Below are 19611 nucleotides of genomic sequence, written 5' to 3' on the forward strand. Positions count from 1 at the left end.
ACCAGGGTTCACATCTTAGCTCTTCCACTGGCTGGCTGTATGACCCTGGGAAAACCACATGCCTGCTTCAGTTCCCTCGTCTATGAAGATGAAAGCATCTGCATGTGTGGGGTGATTTTGTCAGTTTTAGACATTGACCACCATGATGCCTGCTACCATGTCTGTCTTTTTCACTACTGCATTGCAAGTGCCTAGCATAATGCTTGGCATATATGTGATGATGAATTAATGAATATATTTCAAAAGCCTTAGTACCAAGTTTGGCAACATAATGTTTGATGGAAGACTTGTGAAGATACAAATCTAAAAGCTTAAAAACATGAAGGGATTTCTTAAGAGAATGTTTCTGCCTATTGATCTTATGGATTGACACCTGTGCTGTTCACTGAATTCTTCAAATATTCTGGAAGACAAGTCTTCTGTGTGAGACAAATTGGCTAGAGAGGATGAGTGATGACAGGCATTTGGTTTCATTATTGATAGTGATATGCTTCATTTTTCATCTTCTAGAAAAAAAAGTCACATTGAAATGACTTGTTAATTTGGCCAATTTTTGAATGTCTCTGAAGTATCATAGGAAAAGTTGTATGATATTTTCAGGATTAAAAGCCAATGGCAGGACTTTCATCGGAGCTAAGGTAAACATTTTTACTAGCTCTTTTTTAAGGAAAGGGATCATGATACTGCTTATTTTCGCTATGTGAACATCCACAATGTTTGCTGTCAGCCAATGCATACAAGACAATTTTTAGTCTCTAAGCCCCAAACCACCAATCAGTTTCATAAGTTAGTTAATTCAGTGGGGACAATACATCAGTCATTTGGGTTACTTGATCATTGGTTTACGAAATAGAGCATCAGACTGAAAGCACTGAAGCAATACATTCTCAAGTGTACAGATTTTTACATTCTTTTATTTTAAAGAAACAGTTGTTTTTGCTTCTGGATCTTCAGTATATCTGATGAAATAATTTATTTTTTTCCCCATGACATTTTAAGAAATTTAAGTTGAAAATATGGCAAGAGGGTCACCCAGGCCCATCCCTCCATTGTGAAAGCTCTAAATTTGGAGATATAACAACAACAGTGGCAACAACACTAATGATGATAGTTTGTATTTCACTTTTTTCAGTTCAAGAAATTTGTTTTTTTTAACATTTATTTTCTTAATTGACTTTCATAACAACTCAAGGATGCATTCAGAACAAAGAAACTGAGACACAGAGAGATTAAATTACATTGCATCACCAACCTCACAAAGCTGTTAAAGTTTAGAATGAGGGCCCATAGCCTAAAGCTATGTCTTGTGAACTAAGTTCAGTCCTTATCCTAGTCTTGTTTCCTTGACTTAAAAGATAAAAAAATAGGGAAAAGCACACCTTTCCCTAAATTCTGTAAGAGATATTACTTTACAGAGTTACATTCAACAGCCATAGTTGTTCTCTGTACTTCTACTGTGCAGTGTACTCTGGGTGCAAGAAAAAACGTATTTCAAACTCCTGCAAGACAGGGAGACTGAGTCAAACATACAAATATGAAAAAAACAATGTGAAAAGTGCTACATACGGAATGCTATCAAATTAGAATGAGGGAATAATATATTTGCCTAGGTGAATATATTCCATTGTACCGTGATGTATATAACCACTTCTGTATTGGAGGACTTAAGAGCCCAGATCATCTCCTAGTTAATACTCAGTAATAGCATTTTCCTCATGAGAATGGAGAGGGGGTAGAATTGACCTTAGCAAATGATAAAAATTGCCAGAAATAAATATTAATTTCATGAATAAGGAAAAACAAATTGAGTGCTCTGCATATATTATTACACATATTACAATTACAATTGTAATTGCAAGAGTCCATAGAAGTATAAGGGAAGATAAACTGGTACCAACTTATTTTTTAGGTTAGATTTTAAAAAGAATGATGTTATTAACATTCAAACTGAGTAGCTTTTCCGTAAACATTTTGAAGTGATCTCTGATATTATGGGAAGTGATATTAGATTTTCAAAAGCACCTGACATTGACAGTGCACAGTTTATAAACATAAATTTCTACATTCCCTATTAGTTTTCCACTATAAATTTACCTGGTTTTTTAATGGATCATAAAATGCATTTTCTCATTACTCAGTCTACAAAATCAACCTAGAATCCTTAGAAGTTACTTGAATTCACATGGTCCAAAATTGAATTTGTTGTAAGCTTTTCACTTTCATTTTCCTTCTGTCCCTCCCTTTCTGTCTTCTCTCCTGTCTTCCTCTTTTCCTCTCTCATTTTCTTCTTCACAGCTTCATTTGATTGTCACATTTAGTGCTTTTTGATGTGCTTTGGATTGACTGTTACCGTTTGTCCCTGGAATAATCTGGTGTGGATAATAAACAAGTAGCAAATAAATTGAATAAGAATACAGAACTTTTACAAAATACTTTTTTCTGACCCATTACCATTATTCAAGATGTCTAAATTGTAACAGATTCCCCAAACTCTTCCCTTCCTCATTCCCTCCAGCCTGACCCCCTCTTACACAGACACATACCCATATACATACACACACACACACACAGTCTCATGCATTCTATGCTTTTGTCATCTCAAACGTTCTACCATGTACTTCTCTGGTTTTCTTTTTTGATTCGATATTTGAACTATATTCTTTGCTGATTATGTGTGATAAATATTACCTTCAATTTTTCTTATACACTTAATTATGGAAATATGACCTAGAAAAGCTATGAATAAGCAAGTTTAAAGAGAAACCGTTGCTTATTCATTTATTCAGAAAATATCAAGTAGCTGCTTGTGAGACCGGATGCCAGGGTAGGTAGTGGAGATAAAAATGGAAGTGTCCTGTGCCTTCAACTTGCCACAAAATAGCAGGGGATTCTCAGAAAGATTAACAGATGAACGGTGTTCTGGTTTGCTAATACTGCCGTTATACAAAATACCAGAAATGGATTGGCTTTAATACAGGGGGTTTATTTGATTACAAATTTACAGTCTGAAAGCAATAAAAGTGTCCAAATTAAGGCATCAGCACAAGTATACCTTCACCGAAGGAAGGCCAATGGTGTCCAGAAAAACTGTTAGCTGGGAAGGCATGGGGCTGGCATCTGCTGATCCCAGGTTGTGTTCCAGCTCCTCTCTGAGCTCCTGTTGTTCTTCAAAATGTTGCTCTTGGGGCGTTTATCCTCTTAGCTTCTCCAGAGCAAAATGTCAGCAAAAATCTGCTTTCAAAGGCCATCTCCAAAATATCTCTCTATGCTGCAGCAAACCTGAGCTCCTTCTGTCTGAGCTTTTATAGGGCTCTGGTAAACTAATCAAGACCCTACTGAATAGGTGGGGCCACACCTCCATGGAAATAATCTAATGAAAGGTGTTACCCACAGTTGGGTGGGTCACATCTCCATGGAAACAACCTAATCCAAAGATTCCAATTTTCAAGACTGATACGTCTGCCCCCACAAGATTGCATTAAAGAACATGGCATTTTGGGGACATAATACATCCAAACCGGCACAAGGGGGTATTTGCCAGGGACCTTGTCTGTTGGGTTCATCACTATTTCCTCAGCCTCAGCATGAGATCTGGCAAATAGTGAGTGCAAATGAAATATTTATGGAAAGAATAAATAACTGCTGAATCAGGGAAATTATAGATGTATTTACAAGGTGCTGGATGAGTGTTCAACTAACTCAGGCCACAGAGTCATAACCCAGAGTTTTGTATGGCATTTTTCATTCATTTCCTTTATTCACTTTCTCCCAAAGGAGAAGTTTGGGCCTTTTTATACCCTGAATTAAAGCCAATTTGTTAGATATTTAATTTAAGATAAAATGACATTCCGCACATCAGAATGCTTAGCATGATGCCTGAAGAGAAAGTAGGCATTCAATGAATATAATCTCTTTACTTTTTCCTTTCTCCCTTGTTACTTTCTTTTATTCTCTCCTTTCACCTTATATTAAACCTGAGACAGAATTACATTTTGTAGGGACTACCTAAACCTTACATGATTTTGGGGTGCCCCCTTTGAAAAATGAATATAAAATGATGAATTGAAAACTAGGTACAAAAGTGAATATTTAGAGTCAGAAAATAAATCACAAAAAGTAAATTTTTAAAAAGTTGAAAATTAAAATAAAGATAAAATCTAGGAAAATAATAAAGAATTTTAATTAACTGATGGATGCTAGTCTAAAGCTCTTTTCCGTTATTTTTGGCTGTATAATCTTTGACTATTTCTTCATATGACAACTTTACATTTTCTACAGAAAAAATAAATAATGCCATCTTTCTTGTAGCATAAATAAAAATTGATCATTTATTTTTTATAATTTATAGAAGTTTCTTTTAGCTTCAAAACTCATAATTGGAAAATGCATGTAAATATTTAGGATTGTTATCAAATTTGGAAGTTTTCTTTCAAATATGAGTTGTAAGATTTTAGGACCTTTGAAGCTTACTCCCCCACCTCTCTTAGTGAACACATTTTGATCTTATGCTAGTCATTAATCACATTGCACACTGCAAAGGCTCTTCCCAGGGCATTGGGTGGAATCCAAGTAATTTAGGGACCTTGAAGTAATTAAGCTTCATTAGTTTCATAGTAAACCACCTCAACTTTCAAGGTCTTTTTACATCTACTTTCTTTCTTCCACCTACTCACATTTCTATTGCTACAATAATGCTATCTATCCATCAGCCACAAAGCCTTAGTTGTGTACAACAATAAGCATTTATGTCTCATGAATCTGCCTAGGGTGATTAGGTATGTGGCTCTTCTGATTGTCTGGCGCACATATCTGGGGGTCAGCTGGCTTTCAGTTAATATAGAATGGCCTTCGCTGGGATGGCTGAGGCCACTCAATTCTACTCTAGGTGTCTTCCGTTCTCTTCCTGGAACCAGTGGCTTAGCCTAGGGATATCCTTATGGGCAATGCAGTGGCAGAGGGGAAAAGCACAAGTGAGTGTACAGGAACCTTCTCAAGCTTCAGCTTGCATTTGCTGGCATCCCATTGTAGAAAGCAAGTCAGATGGCTGAGCCCAGCATCAAGGGGTGGAGAGAATACCCCCTCCAGAGCGAGGAAGCACTATCAATTTATATGGCAAAGTGCCAAGATACAGGTGGTGGAGAACTTGGGGGTATCAGTGAAATCAATCTAGTTTTCTACTGTTTTTCCTTCATTCCCTTTCTCCATGCCATTTTTCCCCCATGTGTTCAGTGATTGAGTTTAGTTTGTAGATCCCAAGAACACTCGCTATAGAATTTCACTTTTCAAAGTATTAGAAAATCAGCTTTACCAAGTGGTTTACTGTGAGATACTACTTTTGGAAAGAACAAAGGCCGTGGCTTTGAGGGTGGAGAAGACGACTGGAGATTCAGGAGGAGCTCTTCCTGCACAGTGAAGGGCTCTTGTGAGATGGACTTCTAGTTAGCTACACTAAAGATAAATAATAGAATATTTATCATAGATGTTCTAGTTTGCTAATGCTGCCAGGACACAAAACACCAGAAATGGATTGGCTTTTATAAAGGGAATTTATTTGGTTACACAGTTAGTCTTAAGGCCATAAAATGTCCAAGGTAACACATCAGCAATCAGGCACCTTCACTGGAGGATGACCAATGGTGTCCGGAAAACCTGTTAGCTGGGAAGGCACATGGCTGGCAACTGCTCCAAAGTTCTGGTTTCAAAATGGCTTTCTCCCAGGATGTTCCTTTCTAGGCTGCAGTTCCTCAAAAATGTCACTCTTACTTGCACTTGGGATATTTGTCCTCTCTCGGCTTCTCCGGAGCAAGAGTCTGCTTTCAACGGCTGTTTTCAAACTGTCTCTCATCTGCAGCTCGTGTGCTTTCTTCAAAGTGTCCCTCTTGGCTGTAGCAAGCTCACTCCTCCTGTCTGATCTTATATAGTGCGCCAGTAATTTAATTCAGACCCACCCAATGGGCAGGCCAACACCTCCATGGAAATCGTCCAATCAGAGTCATCACTCACAGTTGGGTGGGGCGCATCTCCATGGAAACACTCAAAGAATTACAATCTAGTTAACACTGATAGGTCTGCCCACACAAGATTACATCAAAGATAATGGCATTTGGGGGACATAATACATTCAAATTGGAACAATAAGGTAAGTCATTTGACTCTGGGGGATTTTAGGAGGCAGGCGAGGAACCTCCCAAAGAGAATAATTTTTAGCTTTTACCACTAAAAAGTCCCTTTCCAAATTTTTTACTGTTTTTCTTTTATGGACTTTTTAAGTCTCCCAAAATATACCACCTAAAATCCATTATCACCTAATGGTCCGTATAAACTTTTCATAACAAGTTTCTTGCCTTTGCGTCTATCTAGCTTTAGCAGTTTTCTCATGCTCTTCACATAGGAAAGGTTTTATATTGTTTTTTATTTCCTATTTCAGCTAAATGAAGTGATATCCTTAGCATTTGTCTTGGGAAATCTTTACTTTAGAAAGATATTAGGTATGATTTTGAATTTCATTACTCTTTCTCACAAGAATTGTCATGAAACGTAATATTTTCCAGTAGCTGCTCTTATTTACAGTGTATAAGTAAAGTATCTTACATATTAGTTTGTGCTTTACATATGAATTCTGCATTCATTAGCAATATGCATCAGTTAGGATTAGGTTTGGCTGCCATGTTGTACAGACTGAAATAACAAAGACTCATTCTCTCACATAAAAGCCAGAAGTAGGTAACTGAATGCTGGACTGGTGCCACTGTTTCACAAAGTCCTCAGGGTCCCCCTCCTTCTGGCTCTCCCTACTTCCACTCTTCTGGGGGTAGCCCTTGTTTTCATAGTCTGAGATGATCAGCCACCATTCTCTATCAAACAGCAATAAGACAAAGAGTTGGGAATAGGGGAAAAGGGCACCCATAGGCTGTCTTTAAGGAAGGACCCCGTAACCTTCTAAAGATGCTTCTGCCTACATCCACTGGCCAGAACTTAGTCCAAATTTAGTATTAACTGCAGGTTATGTAGGGATATGTAGCCAAATAGTCTTATTTGGGAGAAGACAAGAACAGATCTTAGAGGAAATTAAACTTCATAGAGAAGAAGAAGGACATATGATATTTTGAACAGATAACCACATAGAGAACCAGAAAACCTTTTTAAGATGCTGTTTCACTAGGGTTACTTCTCTGAATCTATTTGTTCATCTCTTCCAGAAATTAGGATAATCATTCTGTCCTCACTTCTTCATAGTGTTTGAGACCAAATACAGTGATGAATTTCTAGCATTTTGAAAAATAACTATTTCAAAGTATTAAGAAAGCTGCAACACATAAATTCAGAAAATATTACTGAGGTATTATGTCAGTTTTTGCCTCTGTCCTTTGGTAACCTAATTTGATAAACAGAAGAATCAAACATTAATGGAGAATAAGTCTTATATAGAGAGAACACATTCTCTTTTCAAGAACATGATAATGCATTTGATTCTTCTATCAATTCTGTGCTATAAGGACTATTATGCCTGTATTACAGGTGAGAAATCTATGGTAGAGAGGCTGAATGAATAGCTCAAAGCCATGCAGCTTATGTTGTCAGCAAATCTCTCAGACTTTCCTGTACCTTGCATTGCTGCTTGAATATTTACATGCCACCCTTCTTATTGCCCATTCGGTAAACTCTAGATCTCTAAGATTATAGTGACAGATTCTCAGTTATTTATCCCCACTTTAATGACATGGTGCTCTTTCCATTTCTCCCCAGTAGGAATCAAGTCCCTTCTTGCACACACACAACACCCCACAGAACCACCGAACTTCCTGTCCCACTGAAATGTCCTTCTATTCCTGACTTACTCACCTTCTGCCTATTCTTTAAGAGTGACAACTCACATCCCACCTCTGTGTAGGGCATTTCCTGAATACTTCAGGCCACAAAGATCTCCCATTTTCCCAAACTTCTGTAGCATGAAGAATATGTATTTATATTTATAGAATGCATATATTATGTCTAATTATAGATGCAAATTATACACTGTTTCAGATTATTCCATATGTCTTAACTTTCTCTCCTTAACTAGACTTTAAGGTCTTGTACTTCGTAGGTTATTTCAGTAGTACCAGGACAGTGCTGAGAACACAGGAAGAACTAAAACTAGTGCAGATTCAAATAGAGCCAGCAGTTCTTAAGTATCTTCTAAGATCCAGCCTGACGTTTTATGACAAATGAGGAAGGGCCTTAAGGAGGCAAAGAGACTGGTCCCATGTCAATAGCTATGTTGAACATTTAACTGAAAGCCAAATACCAATAGCTTTGTTTTCTTTAATTTGGGGTGTGTGTATGTGTGTGTGTGTGTGTGTTAGTTTAGCTTACTATTCCAAATTGAAAATAGCCCAGAACAATAGGCTTTCCTGATTAATGATAACCCTTTGAGTTAATTTATGTACATCTTATATTTGATATTGAGTAGATGACCAGAACTGGCAAAAATTTTGTCAGCAGAGATGAGCTTCTAATAGTCAGGATGTTAAAGTGGACTACAGTGATATTTTCTGATGCTCGCAGTCATGAGATATTTAGTTCATATCCGTGTTACCATCTACGGAGCCTAACTATATGGTTGCTTTCCTCCCATATGTAATGTAAATTCTTTCCAGGTAGGGGCAATGTTTTATACTTATGAACATTTTGTAGTCCCAATAGTAACTGGAATAGTGTCAGAGATATTGAGACATCCATTGTTAGGATAAAAATAGAACATTATTTAGTTAACTTTTTTTTTTTTTTTCCTAATGCATCACTTCCTTATTCCAGTGGAAATCTAGACTGCTGAATATTTCAGTGATGGGCAAGCCAAATATGTAAAGAGTACAGGCATGTCCCCATGTCATCTTAGGATATTGAATTGAATTTACCAAGTTAAATTTTAAAGATTTATACCCATTATAGCTTAAGCTATCTATCAGTCATCTATCTATCTATCTATCTATATTTGCATGTAAACAATTGAAATATTATGAGAAGAGTTTTCTTGCCACTATATTGCTAACGGCAAGTCAGTGATTTTTGCATTGATTTTCTGTGTTTAAGACAATGTTTGGGACCACAGAGAAAAGACAGAAAATGGGAGTTCTGGCATGTGTTATAAATATCACTTTTTTTTCTTATTTATGACTACAAGTACATTTTCTACTGTTAAGAATTTTTTGGTTCAACTTATTCATAGGTTAGAAAAAGTCATTTTCTGTTACACACTTGGAATGTGGGTTCATTTTGTGGAGCAGGACCCTGAGATTCTCAGATTCAGGTGGGGTGCTCAGAGACCCTTTATTACAGATGATAAAATAGAAGCCGTGAATTTAACTTACTTGAAATCACATAGGTAACTAATGGTGGTGCAGAGAAAAGAAGCCAGTTCTCATTATTAGAACTTCTCCCCCCTCTTTATCCCTACCAATGTCAATTCTTAGGTTTTAACTCACCAAAAGACTCATCTTAAGAAGCAAGATGTTTTATTTAAAAAGTTGCTGATCCTTTCTGCTCTTTCTTCTTTTTTGCCCCTCTAGCCCTCTTCAATCTGATCCCTGTGGGCCTGCGTGTGGTGGCCATCCAAGGGGTGAAGGCTGGCCTCTATGTGGCCATGAATGGTGAAGGCTATCTCTACAGCTCAGTAAGTTCCTTCTAATGCATGCTGTCTGTGTGTGCGCGTGTGTGCGCGTGAAAACTGGCACTGAGAGCTAATGATGAACTATTATTTGGAACAAAATCGAAAGTTGACATCATTTTACATTTTCCAACCTAATAAAACTTGGTCTTCAGATTTACCCCCTAGTTTGTCAGGATTATTAAAGTATCTTATAATTTAGATGTTAAAGATCATGCCCTGTTGAGTGAGAAAGAGCCAGTTACACTTCATGTGGTATAAATTACCTTTGTCTGCCATCTACTTCTAGAACTCTCTCTTTTGAATTTTATCTTTCTGTTTAATTCAAGGAGTGTCACATTTTCCCTTTCTCCTTTTGCCTCTCCTTCAAGCACTGAGGATGGTTTGGGAAAGGAAATAAATTATTCAGGGAGCCTTCTCTGTTGCACTGTAGAGAAAGAACATTCAGAAAAGATTTTCTTTTCAGTTGTATTTATTAAAACCGTGTAGTACCTAATACATCAGATTCTTGGGGTAACTGGTTACTTCAAAGACATTGTGAATTTATGGAATGAGTTCTGGGTTAGAGGCTGGGATATTTGGGTTTTATTTGCATTTCACTTTCTATCTAGATGCCCCTTTGTGCAAATCACCTCCCCTCTTTGACTTAATTTCTGGACCTTTAAAATGTTGTCTAATGTCTCTTTCAGATCTAAAACTGACAAAAGCTGCATTATCAAAAATGGGCATATTCTGAAGTAGTTAATGATATTCTGATGCCTGTATCACTCTCCAAATCATAATTTAGATATTGAAAGAATGTGGCTGCACTGATGTCGTGTACGTATGTAATATGTCTGCTCACTCTCATAAGGAAGTTGTCTATTTATAGTTCATGAAAAAAATTATTGGAAATCATGATTACAGATTTCCATTCTTAATTTCTACTATCTTAATAAATAACATGAGATTATTTAGGAAACTCAGGTATGTGAACTGAATTTAATTTATTATGAATATCTTTTATTAGACCTTTTCAATGGTCACTTAAAAGAATAACTAGTGCATTCTACTGGCTTATTAGTAATAACATCCATCATTCATATAATTATGATTCTAATGTTACTATTTTATTCTTGAACATATTCAAATCTGAATATACATTTACGTACTATAAACATTTTCAACAGTTTCCTATCAAAATAATACTTAGGATAAATACACTTTTGTCAGAACAGTGAACTTTCATTCTCCATGTGTCCTAGTTAGAATAATTCTTAATGTTCAGTTATTATGAGTCCATTTTTTAAATGTAAGAATTAAAATATGAAAAACAAACATAACAGGCTATTTTGAATAATTACAGTTAAATGTTTAAAAAAAAGTCTTGAATGCAGTAAAAACTAAAGCATTGAGGTGATTTAAGAATTTAATCAGTTATCAAGTAAGAAGCTGACAGTAGACTATATTACATATATTACATTTAAAAGGTCGGAATTCAGACTATAATTCTACACAGCTGTAGAATTCAGATCACTGGATTAGAGTTGATATCCCAAGGTCCGGGAAAAAGAAAAATGTAGAAAATTTGACAACGGTATTGCAGGCAGGAGACGCTTGGGAAGGAGCCCCTATATGTGGGGGGTGGGGTGAGGGAGACATCCCAAAGTGCCTGGAGAGGAGCCTGGCTGTTCAGCATGAGATAACGGAACTTCATCCTCTGCAGCTTTTTGGAGATGCATCCCTTCTATCCTTCTTGCTTAGACCCAGGGTTAAGACACAAGGGGCGTAATGTCAAAGAGAGGCATTTTAAGAAATTATCGACTATAGAATTTTGCTAAAGGAGCTGACACGTTTGTTAAGCCAATAATCACCTGTTCAGTTATCTGTTTTGTGGACCTGGATTTTCAGTTCTCCTCTTCACTTAAATCAAACTTGCCTGATGCCAGGAATCGCAATGCTTTTCCCTATTGATGGTACTGTGAGGCTGCTTTAATTATCGGTGTAGCATCACTGCTACTTTGAAGATCACCCTCTTTCAGGATAGAACTGATAGGAGTAAATGCTGGCTTTTAATTTTAAACAGGGAGCTCCGGCCTGAAGATTTAGTAAAGGTCTAAAGAGACCAATATTGGGGGTAGGCGGAACTGAAAGAGAATTTGGAATAAAGGCATTATCGCACATTGTCCTGCTGTTTTCCAAGGGTATGCCTCAGCAGGAGTGCACTGTCACAGCCGGGGGCATCGTGCTGAGGTAAAAACAGGCTGTTAGCATTGGATTTCCTGAGGTGTTTTGGGGATCCATTAATGCTTGGAGTCGTTTGAAAAGCAATTTATTTCCTGTGAAACAGTGCAGTTGAGCTCATCAAAGAGGGCCATAACTGGAATGTGGGGGTGTGGGCGTCAGAGGAGTGGCTGGGAGTATTGGGGCAGACTGAGGAGGTCCTAAAGAAGCTAATTTAGAAAGCATGTGTGGTTCACAAATGGCATCATTTATCTAGTGTCATTTACCTGGTTTCTATTCATATTTAAGCAAGGAATTAATTTCCCTTGTTACTTCTGATTCTCCCTCCCTTATCTGAGACAGGAGGAGAAAGTGGCGAAGACAGAGAGAATGACTCCTCATATATGGAGTAGAGCTAGAGTTTTAAGATCCATTCTGTATTTTAATAGGTGAGTGTGATCCATATGTGTGTAAAGAGATTATTGATGTGCCTAGATTTATTTTTTACCATTGTAGTTTGCGTTTTGTTGTTTTACCTTTCTAGCTTCTCCTTTTAATTTCGGTTGCACTGTTAATTTTTTTCCTATTTTTTTTTTCTTCTGGCTAGTTTGTAAACTTAGATTATGTTAGCATATTTTCTACTAGTTTGATTAGTTACACGTTAAAAAAAATCATATGCATAGTCATTATTTTACAACTAGTAATTAAATTTGTCAACATTTAAAATAACTTCTATGTTTATAATTTTTGATAATTTTCTGTATGTATCAAACTTGGTACCTCTGAGTTTACTTTTCTTCTAAACTACATCTTTAATTTTTTTTTTTTTTCTTTTGCTCAGGGTCTGTGGATAGTGAATTTGCTTAGTCTTGGTATCCATGAAAATGCCTTCCTTTCACTTTAACTCTTGAGTTACAGTTCTGAGTGAGAATTATAAAATTCTGAGCTGACCAATATTTTCCCCAGCTCCTGATAACAATTCATTGTCTTCTGGCATCTTTTCTTTATAGGCAATCTTCTCCATAGAAACTTAAGATTTTTTTCTCTTTATCCTTCATGTTTTGCATCTCCACTATAATGTCTAGGTGAGAATCTAAACTAAATATCTTGGCTAGGAATTTGGAATGCACTGTTGACGCAAAGAAACATTTTTCTTCAATTCTGGAAATTTTAACTCTGTATTTTATTTCTCTATTGTGCCTTCCAGTCTCTCTTGCTTGAAAATACTATACGACTTATGTTAGGAATTTTCAGATTCATCTAGTCTATAATTTATGCCATCTATTTTGTTTTATTTCAAGTACTATTTTTCATTTTTGAAATGTCTAATGGTTTCTGTTTAATATCTACCTGTTTTTGATACATTTCATCCTGATTTTACCACTAGCTTGTTATTTCCTTTTGCAGAAAGTCATTCATTCATCTCTCTGAGCATTCTTAACACACATTGTCAGACTGTTCCATAGAGTTAATTTCTTTTGTAATAAATTCATGTTTCAATTTTTGGCTTAGTTAGCTGTCATTCTTAGAATTAGAATTAGATTAATGTGCTTTAAACTTTGGTTAACAGGTACATTTCTCACCCTGCCCCTACAGCTCCCTTTCCCCTGAGGTCTGACCCCAGTTTAGAATAAGATTTTAAGGATTGTTTCAAGGCTCCTGGCTTAAGGTAACATACCTTCATCTTGCTTAAAGTTAGCAGCAATATTTTCATTTTCAACCTTTTTGTAGTTGGAGCAGGAAAATCCTACCCCAGCCCCTGCTATGAGCGTGTAGCTTGGCTCTGGCTCCCCACCTTATACTGGGCACTTCTATCCCCTGGACCAGATCAGAGTAGAACTCTGGTCACACTGCCTCCCTCAGGACTGGAAGCTCGGCCGGTGTCAGCCTCAGCCTGCCCGGGGCTTTGTGTGTGTCTGTTCCATGGAGATGCTTAGCCTACTTTAATCCTGACTGTATCATTTAGGCCTATATTTCTCTATTTTATTCATCATGGCTCTCTGTTCGGAGCAGAGTGGGAGCATTATAGTCTGAGTGTGGCCCTTAAAAGGAACCCCACTGTGTCTTTTTAGAAAGGAAATCCAAAATAATTTTTAATACTATTAACTAATACTTTTTGTAAGTAGAGTAAATTCAAGTTCTAGAAGGCATTGCTCTCCAAAACAAAACATGCTCGTGGGTGTTAGAAACTTCTGTTCCTGAAACACCTTCTCAGTAGTTTGGGAAATGCTGCTGTGGTGTCACAATCTGTTCAGACAGATTTTCCTACTAGTTTTACCTTATAAAAACAGTACCTTTAATTTTTTTTTGCATGTTATTTAACCAGTTAGAACTTGAAATTCAGTATCCTTTGACGTTTCATTCTTTTTTCAGTTGCATGAGAAAGAGCTTGTAAAACTTTTCGCAAATTATCAAAGTGTTCAAAGGCTGTTAAAGATGCTTTTTTTGTTTTTTTTTTTAGAGGGACCCAGTCTTTTCATCATATACAGAGACAAGAAACCTAAACAAATCGCTTTCCACTCTCCTGTATAAACTAACTCACATCCTCTTTTATTGAAGTTGTTTGAACTGAACCTTGTATACATAAAACAATCACAGATATGCATCTTTTGGTATAAAGTTATAAAGCCAGAGTATTTTCAAACTGTGGTTAGAAAATTAGTGATAGAGTCTGTTCTAGTTTGCTAATGCTGGAATTTGGTGCAAAACACCAAAGGTGGATTGGCTTTTATAAAAGGGGGTTTATTTGGTTACACAGTTACAGTCTTAAGACCATAAAGTGCCCAAGGTAACACATCAGCAATCGGGTACCTTCACTGGAGGATGGCCAATGGTGTCCAGAAAACCTCGGTTAGCTGGGAAGGCACGTGGCTGGTGTCTGCTCCAAAGTTCTGGTTTCAAAATGGCTTTCTCCCAGGACGTTCCTCTCTAGGCTGCAGTTCCTCAAAAATGTCACTCTTAGTTGCACTTGGGATATTTGTCCTCTCTCAGCTTCTCCAGAGCAAGAGTCTGCTTTCAATGGCCATCTTCAAACTGTCTCTCATCTGCAGCTCCTGTGCTTTCTTCAAAGTGTCCCTATTGGCTGTAGCTCCTCTTCAAAATGTCACTCACAGCTGCACGGAGTTCCTTGTGTTTGTCAGCTCATTATATGACTCCACTAATCAAGGCCCACCCTGAACGGCTGGGGCCATGCCTCCATGGAAATTATCTCATCAGAGTTATCACCTACAGTTGGGTGGGGCGCATTTCCATGCAAATCTAATCAGCACCAAAACTCTCGATGTACAGCTCAACAAGCAGTTATATAGGTAATTTCAAAAATTGTTATGGGTTACAGTTCCACAGTTTCAGTTCTTCCCTTATTATGAAATACAGAGTACATACAGAAAGGTGAAGACATTCGAAGCACAATTCAATGAGTAGCTATAGAGCAAATTTCAAAGGATATTATAGGTTACAGCTCCACCATGTCATTTACCTCCTTCCAGCTATTCCAACACCCCAGCATCTATATATAGATATATATATATATATATATATATATATATAAATATAATGTTTCAGTATTCATAGACCTTTGTCAAATCTTATCTTGTTTGTTGCTACCCCTTCCTCTCATTTAATCTCTTTTTCCATCTTCAGAGGTGTCTAGGCAATGAGCACCCTAACTTGTTCATATTGAAAGGGGGTGTTGACCGTATGGGAAAGGGGGCTGCATCTGATTATTGTTCTTAAAGAGAAGAATTTTAAAGAATTACCTAATCCAAGCATAGATGGAACAAATTCCATAAAACAGCTTGATAATTAACTGTGATTCCACTAGTCAAAGCTTTATTGGTGGCCTAACAAACTGCTACACAAATACTGCTTTGTCCTCAAAGTCGGTTTCAGTAAAACCATGTAATTCATTCAACATATTTTTATTCAAAATCTACCACATGCCAGGCACTATACTATACACTGTGCATAAAAAGTTGTGTGAAACAGACATCTTCATCTTCCTAGAGATTCAACTTATAGTTGCTTCTTTAATTGGAGTAAATGGCATATACTATTAATATACTCCTCTCCCTTTGCCTCTATTCTCACTCACCCCCTTCCTACCTACCATCTTTTTTTTTTTTTCCCTCTAACTTGGATGAAGGAAATGATGAAAGAAAAGAAAGATTTGAGAGTAACATCTGGTCATTGTTCAGGAAGTGAAACTGTAATTCATTGGTTTAGGCGACTTGGGAGCCTTGGTATTTGAATCTGAAAAAAAAAATTGCAGAGCACAGGATTTAGAAAAATAATTTGAAACATGTCTAGAACTTGTGACCAGGCTAAAAACTCTTGGATAAAATGGACATTGAGAAGTCTTTTTAAATGAATAGTTTGATACACAGCACACCTCACTGGTACCTCATGGTAAATAATAATCAAAATGATTAAAATTTTTTTTTCCTGACTACAACCATTGTTTATTTGTCTTTTAAATTTAAAACAGTTGTATTAACTGTGCTCTGGCCATGTGGAAATTATATCCCCAATCTGAATTAGATCACTTAAAAACTACTGTGAAGTTTTTTTCAACTGAGGGAAGAACTGAAGTCAAGTTATATGAATACAAGTTTTTGTTGCTTAACACTGCCTTAACCCATACCAATTATATGTTAAGCAAAATGAGTGATAAAGTGACTCCTATAGGTCAATCTATGTTTGAATGAACAGGTCCTGGTCTTATTATGGGTTATCATGAGCATAGCTAGAACAGTGAGAGTCAGAGCAGCAGAATGCATGGCCATCTGGTAAGAATAATATAATTTGCTTAGTGTTTGTTGTTTCTAAAGAGATTTTAGATTTGTATGTAATTTTCAAATCAACTCTGTGAGGAAGGACAAGAATACACTCTTGGATACAGAAGAACTGAGGCTTAGAGAGATTGGTTGACTTAAATAAACCCATTCTAGAGAGTAACAGAACCAGAACTTAAATCTAGGTCTTAACTTCGGAAGCCATATGCTTTTCGTAACCCTAAACTGCTCTTGGCCTTATGTGTAATAAAACCTTTCCCCTTAGAGTGTTTCCTATTCCCCCCTGCACTTTCATATAAACTGTTTCATTTGAGCCTTGCAATATCTCCCATATAATTATTGCCAAGTGACAGAAGTTGCACCTGGAAATACAGAAGTTAAGTGTCTAAGATGAGGTCACTCAGAGTAGGTGAGGTCAGTCAAGGAAAAGAAACTTCTAGTTCAATGTTCATTTCTTTAATCAACCCTGTTTCTCCTACTTGATCTTGCAATTAAGGATATGTCACTCTATGTCGTTATTTATGTAATGTCAAAAAATGAGTCTTTTGGAAACCAGGGCAGTGTTTCACCTTGTTTATGATTGCTTTATTTAAGGATAGCAACAACAAGATTAAGGGATTGATTGCTTGATTGATTACATCTTCTTGAACAATTTAGATTTCCATACCTAAATCTGGTGCTTCAGTCAGAGAAGACAGTGTTAGGTTTGTGAGAAGGTCCTCCTTTTATATTTAAAAACTGACTCAAGAGTTATTGAGAAACATGTAGGGGTCTTTGAGGAAGGAGAAAAGAGAATGCCACTACTGAGAGCTATAAGGAAAACATTAATTTATGGCCACAGTGAGGGCAAAGGGAATACTTTTTATTTTGCTCCTCTAATTTCTTTTACTTCCCCACTATTGTGGTTATCCAAATTGTCCCATCATTCAAGACCCAATAAAATTTTTCCTGATTTCCGCCTCTAAAATAACTTACACATTTCGCACTTTGGTAAGACATTTCCCTGTAAATCTCCATTCTTCCTTTTGTTAGAATTATTTGTTTTCATGCCATATCTTTCCTATCAGATGCGAGCTCCCTGAAATTAGGGATCACATTTTATAGAGATTCACATCTTTCACTACACTGAAAAGCACAATTCTCATGTAAAGGCATCTATGAAAATCTTGTTGAATCATCTGATGGATGCATCTCCTGCAGTTTAATTCTGGAGATAATTCATTGACCATCTAATTCATTGGCCGCCTGGTCTTTACTCTATGGTCTTTGCTAATAATTTTCCTGATTTTGGTGCTCAATGCACTTTCTAGTTCATTTAGCTGGTTCAGGTTTGAACAGGCCTGTGACTGACCTTTGGTGTCATGGTTGAAACTTTAAAGTTTGCTAGAAGCAGCTTACTGCTCAAGCTTTTGTTGTAGTTTTAAAGAGTTAACATTGCCATGTTTTCCCTTCCATACTAAATACTGCTTGTGAAAGGGTGGAGAAGCAAAACTTGGCCAGGACTTCTTCCCCGGGATCCCCCTGGTCATTGCAGGTCACTCCCGAATGAAAGACTTATCTTTCATCTTCAAAACAAATGCAGATTTCTTCTGGCTGTCTTTCTTCGTTCTTCGGTTCTTTATGTTGTCTTTCGGGCGGTCTTGGCGTTGTGCTGTCTTGCGGGAGGCCATTGTGAGCGGATGAGCGGCAGATTCGTTCCTTCTTCTTCTCTTTTTTCTCTTTCTCCCTTCTTCCCTTCCCTTCCCTTCCCTTCCCTTCCTTTCCCTTCCCTGTCTCTTTCTCTCTCTGTCTCTCTCTCTCTCTCTCTCCCCCTTCCTTTCCTTTTTTTAAAAAATATCTATAATGGAAGTACTAAGCAGTTACCCATTCTGGTTTTAGAGTTTTCTCATCAACTTTCTTCCTTATAGAATGTTCTGTAATCTGAGGCATATTCAGAGTTGCTTCTTGGGACAAGAGCTGGTGTCCCTGAAAAGCCCCTAACATTGAGGGAAAGAAAGAGAGAGAAAGGTAGGGAGAGAGAAAAAAACACCTTGGCCATTTATGTCAAGTGACTCATAGAGTTTTGAAGTTAATAGCCCCTGAACAGAGAGAAGTGAAAGGCCAGGTCATAGAAGATTTTTCAGAAATTAGATTATTATATTCATGTAGCCCATTTACATTTTTTCTTCTTATATGTGCAGTTTCCTTGAATTTTATAATATTTCTTTTTCATCGTATGGTAATTTTTGACCTTAGTATCAAGAAAGGAGTTATTTGTTTTGTCTATTTCTTTTTTCTCCCCTTACGTGATAACTAATTGAGTTGCATTATTTTTTTTTTTCAACTTAAAAAAAATGAAATTCTGCCAGCTCAGGAATCTGGCAGTTGTTGCAAATGTGTGGCATGGACTTTTTTTGTTGGGTTTAGGTTGCCCTTCTTTAGAGAGAATCAACAGGTTGTTAATGACACTTTTAGTAGGGACTGAATAACGGTTAAGCATCCATTTTTACCTTCTGTTTTCAATAGTAAGTGGTATTAGTTTTATTCCAAGATTTTATAACTTCTAGAAAATATTAATACTTTAGCTCCAGGGCTAGTCTTAATTGTGAAATAAGCATATGTGGTTCTAATAACATTTTCCATTGAAAAATAAAAGGACGATAAACAGGATAAAGCTTCCAAGAACAGCACTAATGAGGACCTTTGATGGAAAATGGAATCATTTGGAATGTGATGACAAATTTTATGTTGTTCCTTTCCATCTTGCCATTAGGCACATTAGGCCAACCTGTAATCATATTTCTAAAATGTCTGGATTGTGTTCCTTTAGTCATTCATGAATCAGCAGCATTAAGTAGTATTTAAGAAAGTGAACTTGGAGATAAAATTGGATTTGAATCCTAGCTCAGTAACATATTTCCTTTGTTATATAGGAAACTATTGAAAAAGTTTCTTGATCTAGGTTCAGTTTTCTTATATGCAAAACGGGAT

The 19611-nt window shown here is 36.8% G+C and overlaps 1 protein-coding gene across 4 annotated transcripts in view; it reads left to right on the forward strand.

Moving 5' to 3' along the window:
- FGF12 (fibroblast growth factor 12) overlaps positions 1-19611 on the forward strand; it is a 631141-nt gene that overhangs the window by 434372 nt on the left and 177158 nt on the right. For all 4 annotated transcript variants that reach the window (XM_037838256.1, XM_037838264.1, XM_037838246.1 and 1 more), the window contains one exon: positions 9549-9652. In XM_037838256.1, the coding sequence (XP_037694184.1) occupies positions 9549-9652 (104 nt within the window). The remainder of the gene's footprint in view (positions 1-9548; positions 9653-19611) is intronic.

Source organism: Choloepus didactylus, chromosome 1 (assembly GCF_015220235.1).
Source record: "Choloepus didactylus isolate mChoDid1 chromosome 1, mChoDid1.pri, whole genome shotgun sequence".
NCBI lineage: Eukaryota > Metazoa > Chordata > Mammalia > Pilosa > Megalonychidae > Choloepus > Choloepus didactylus.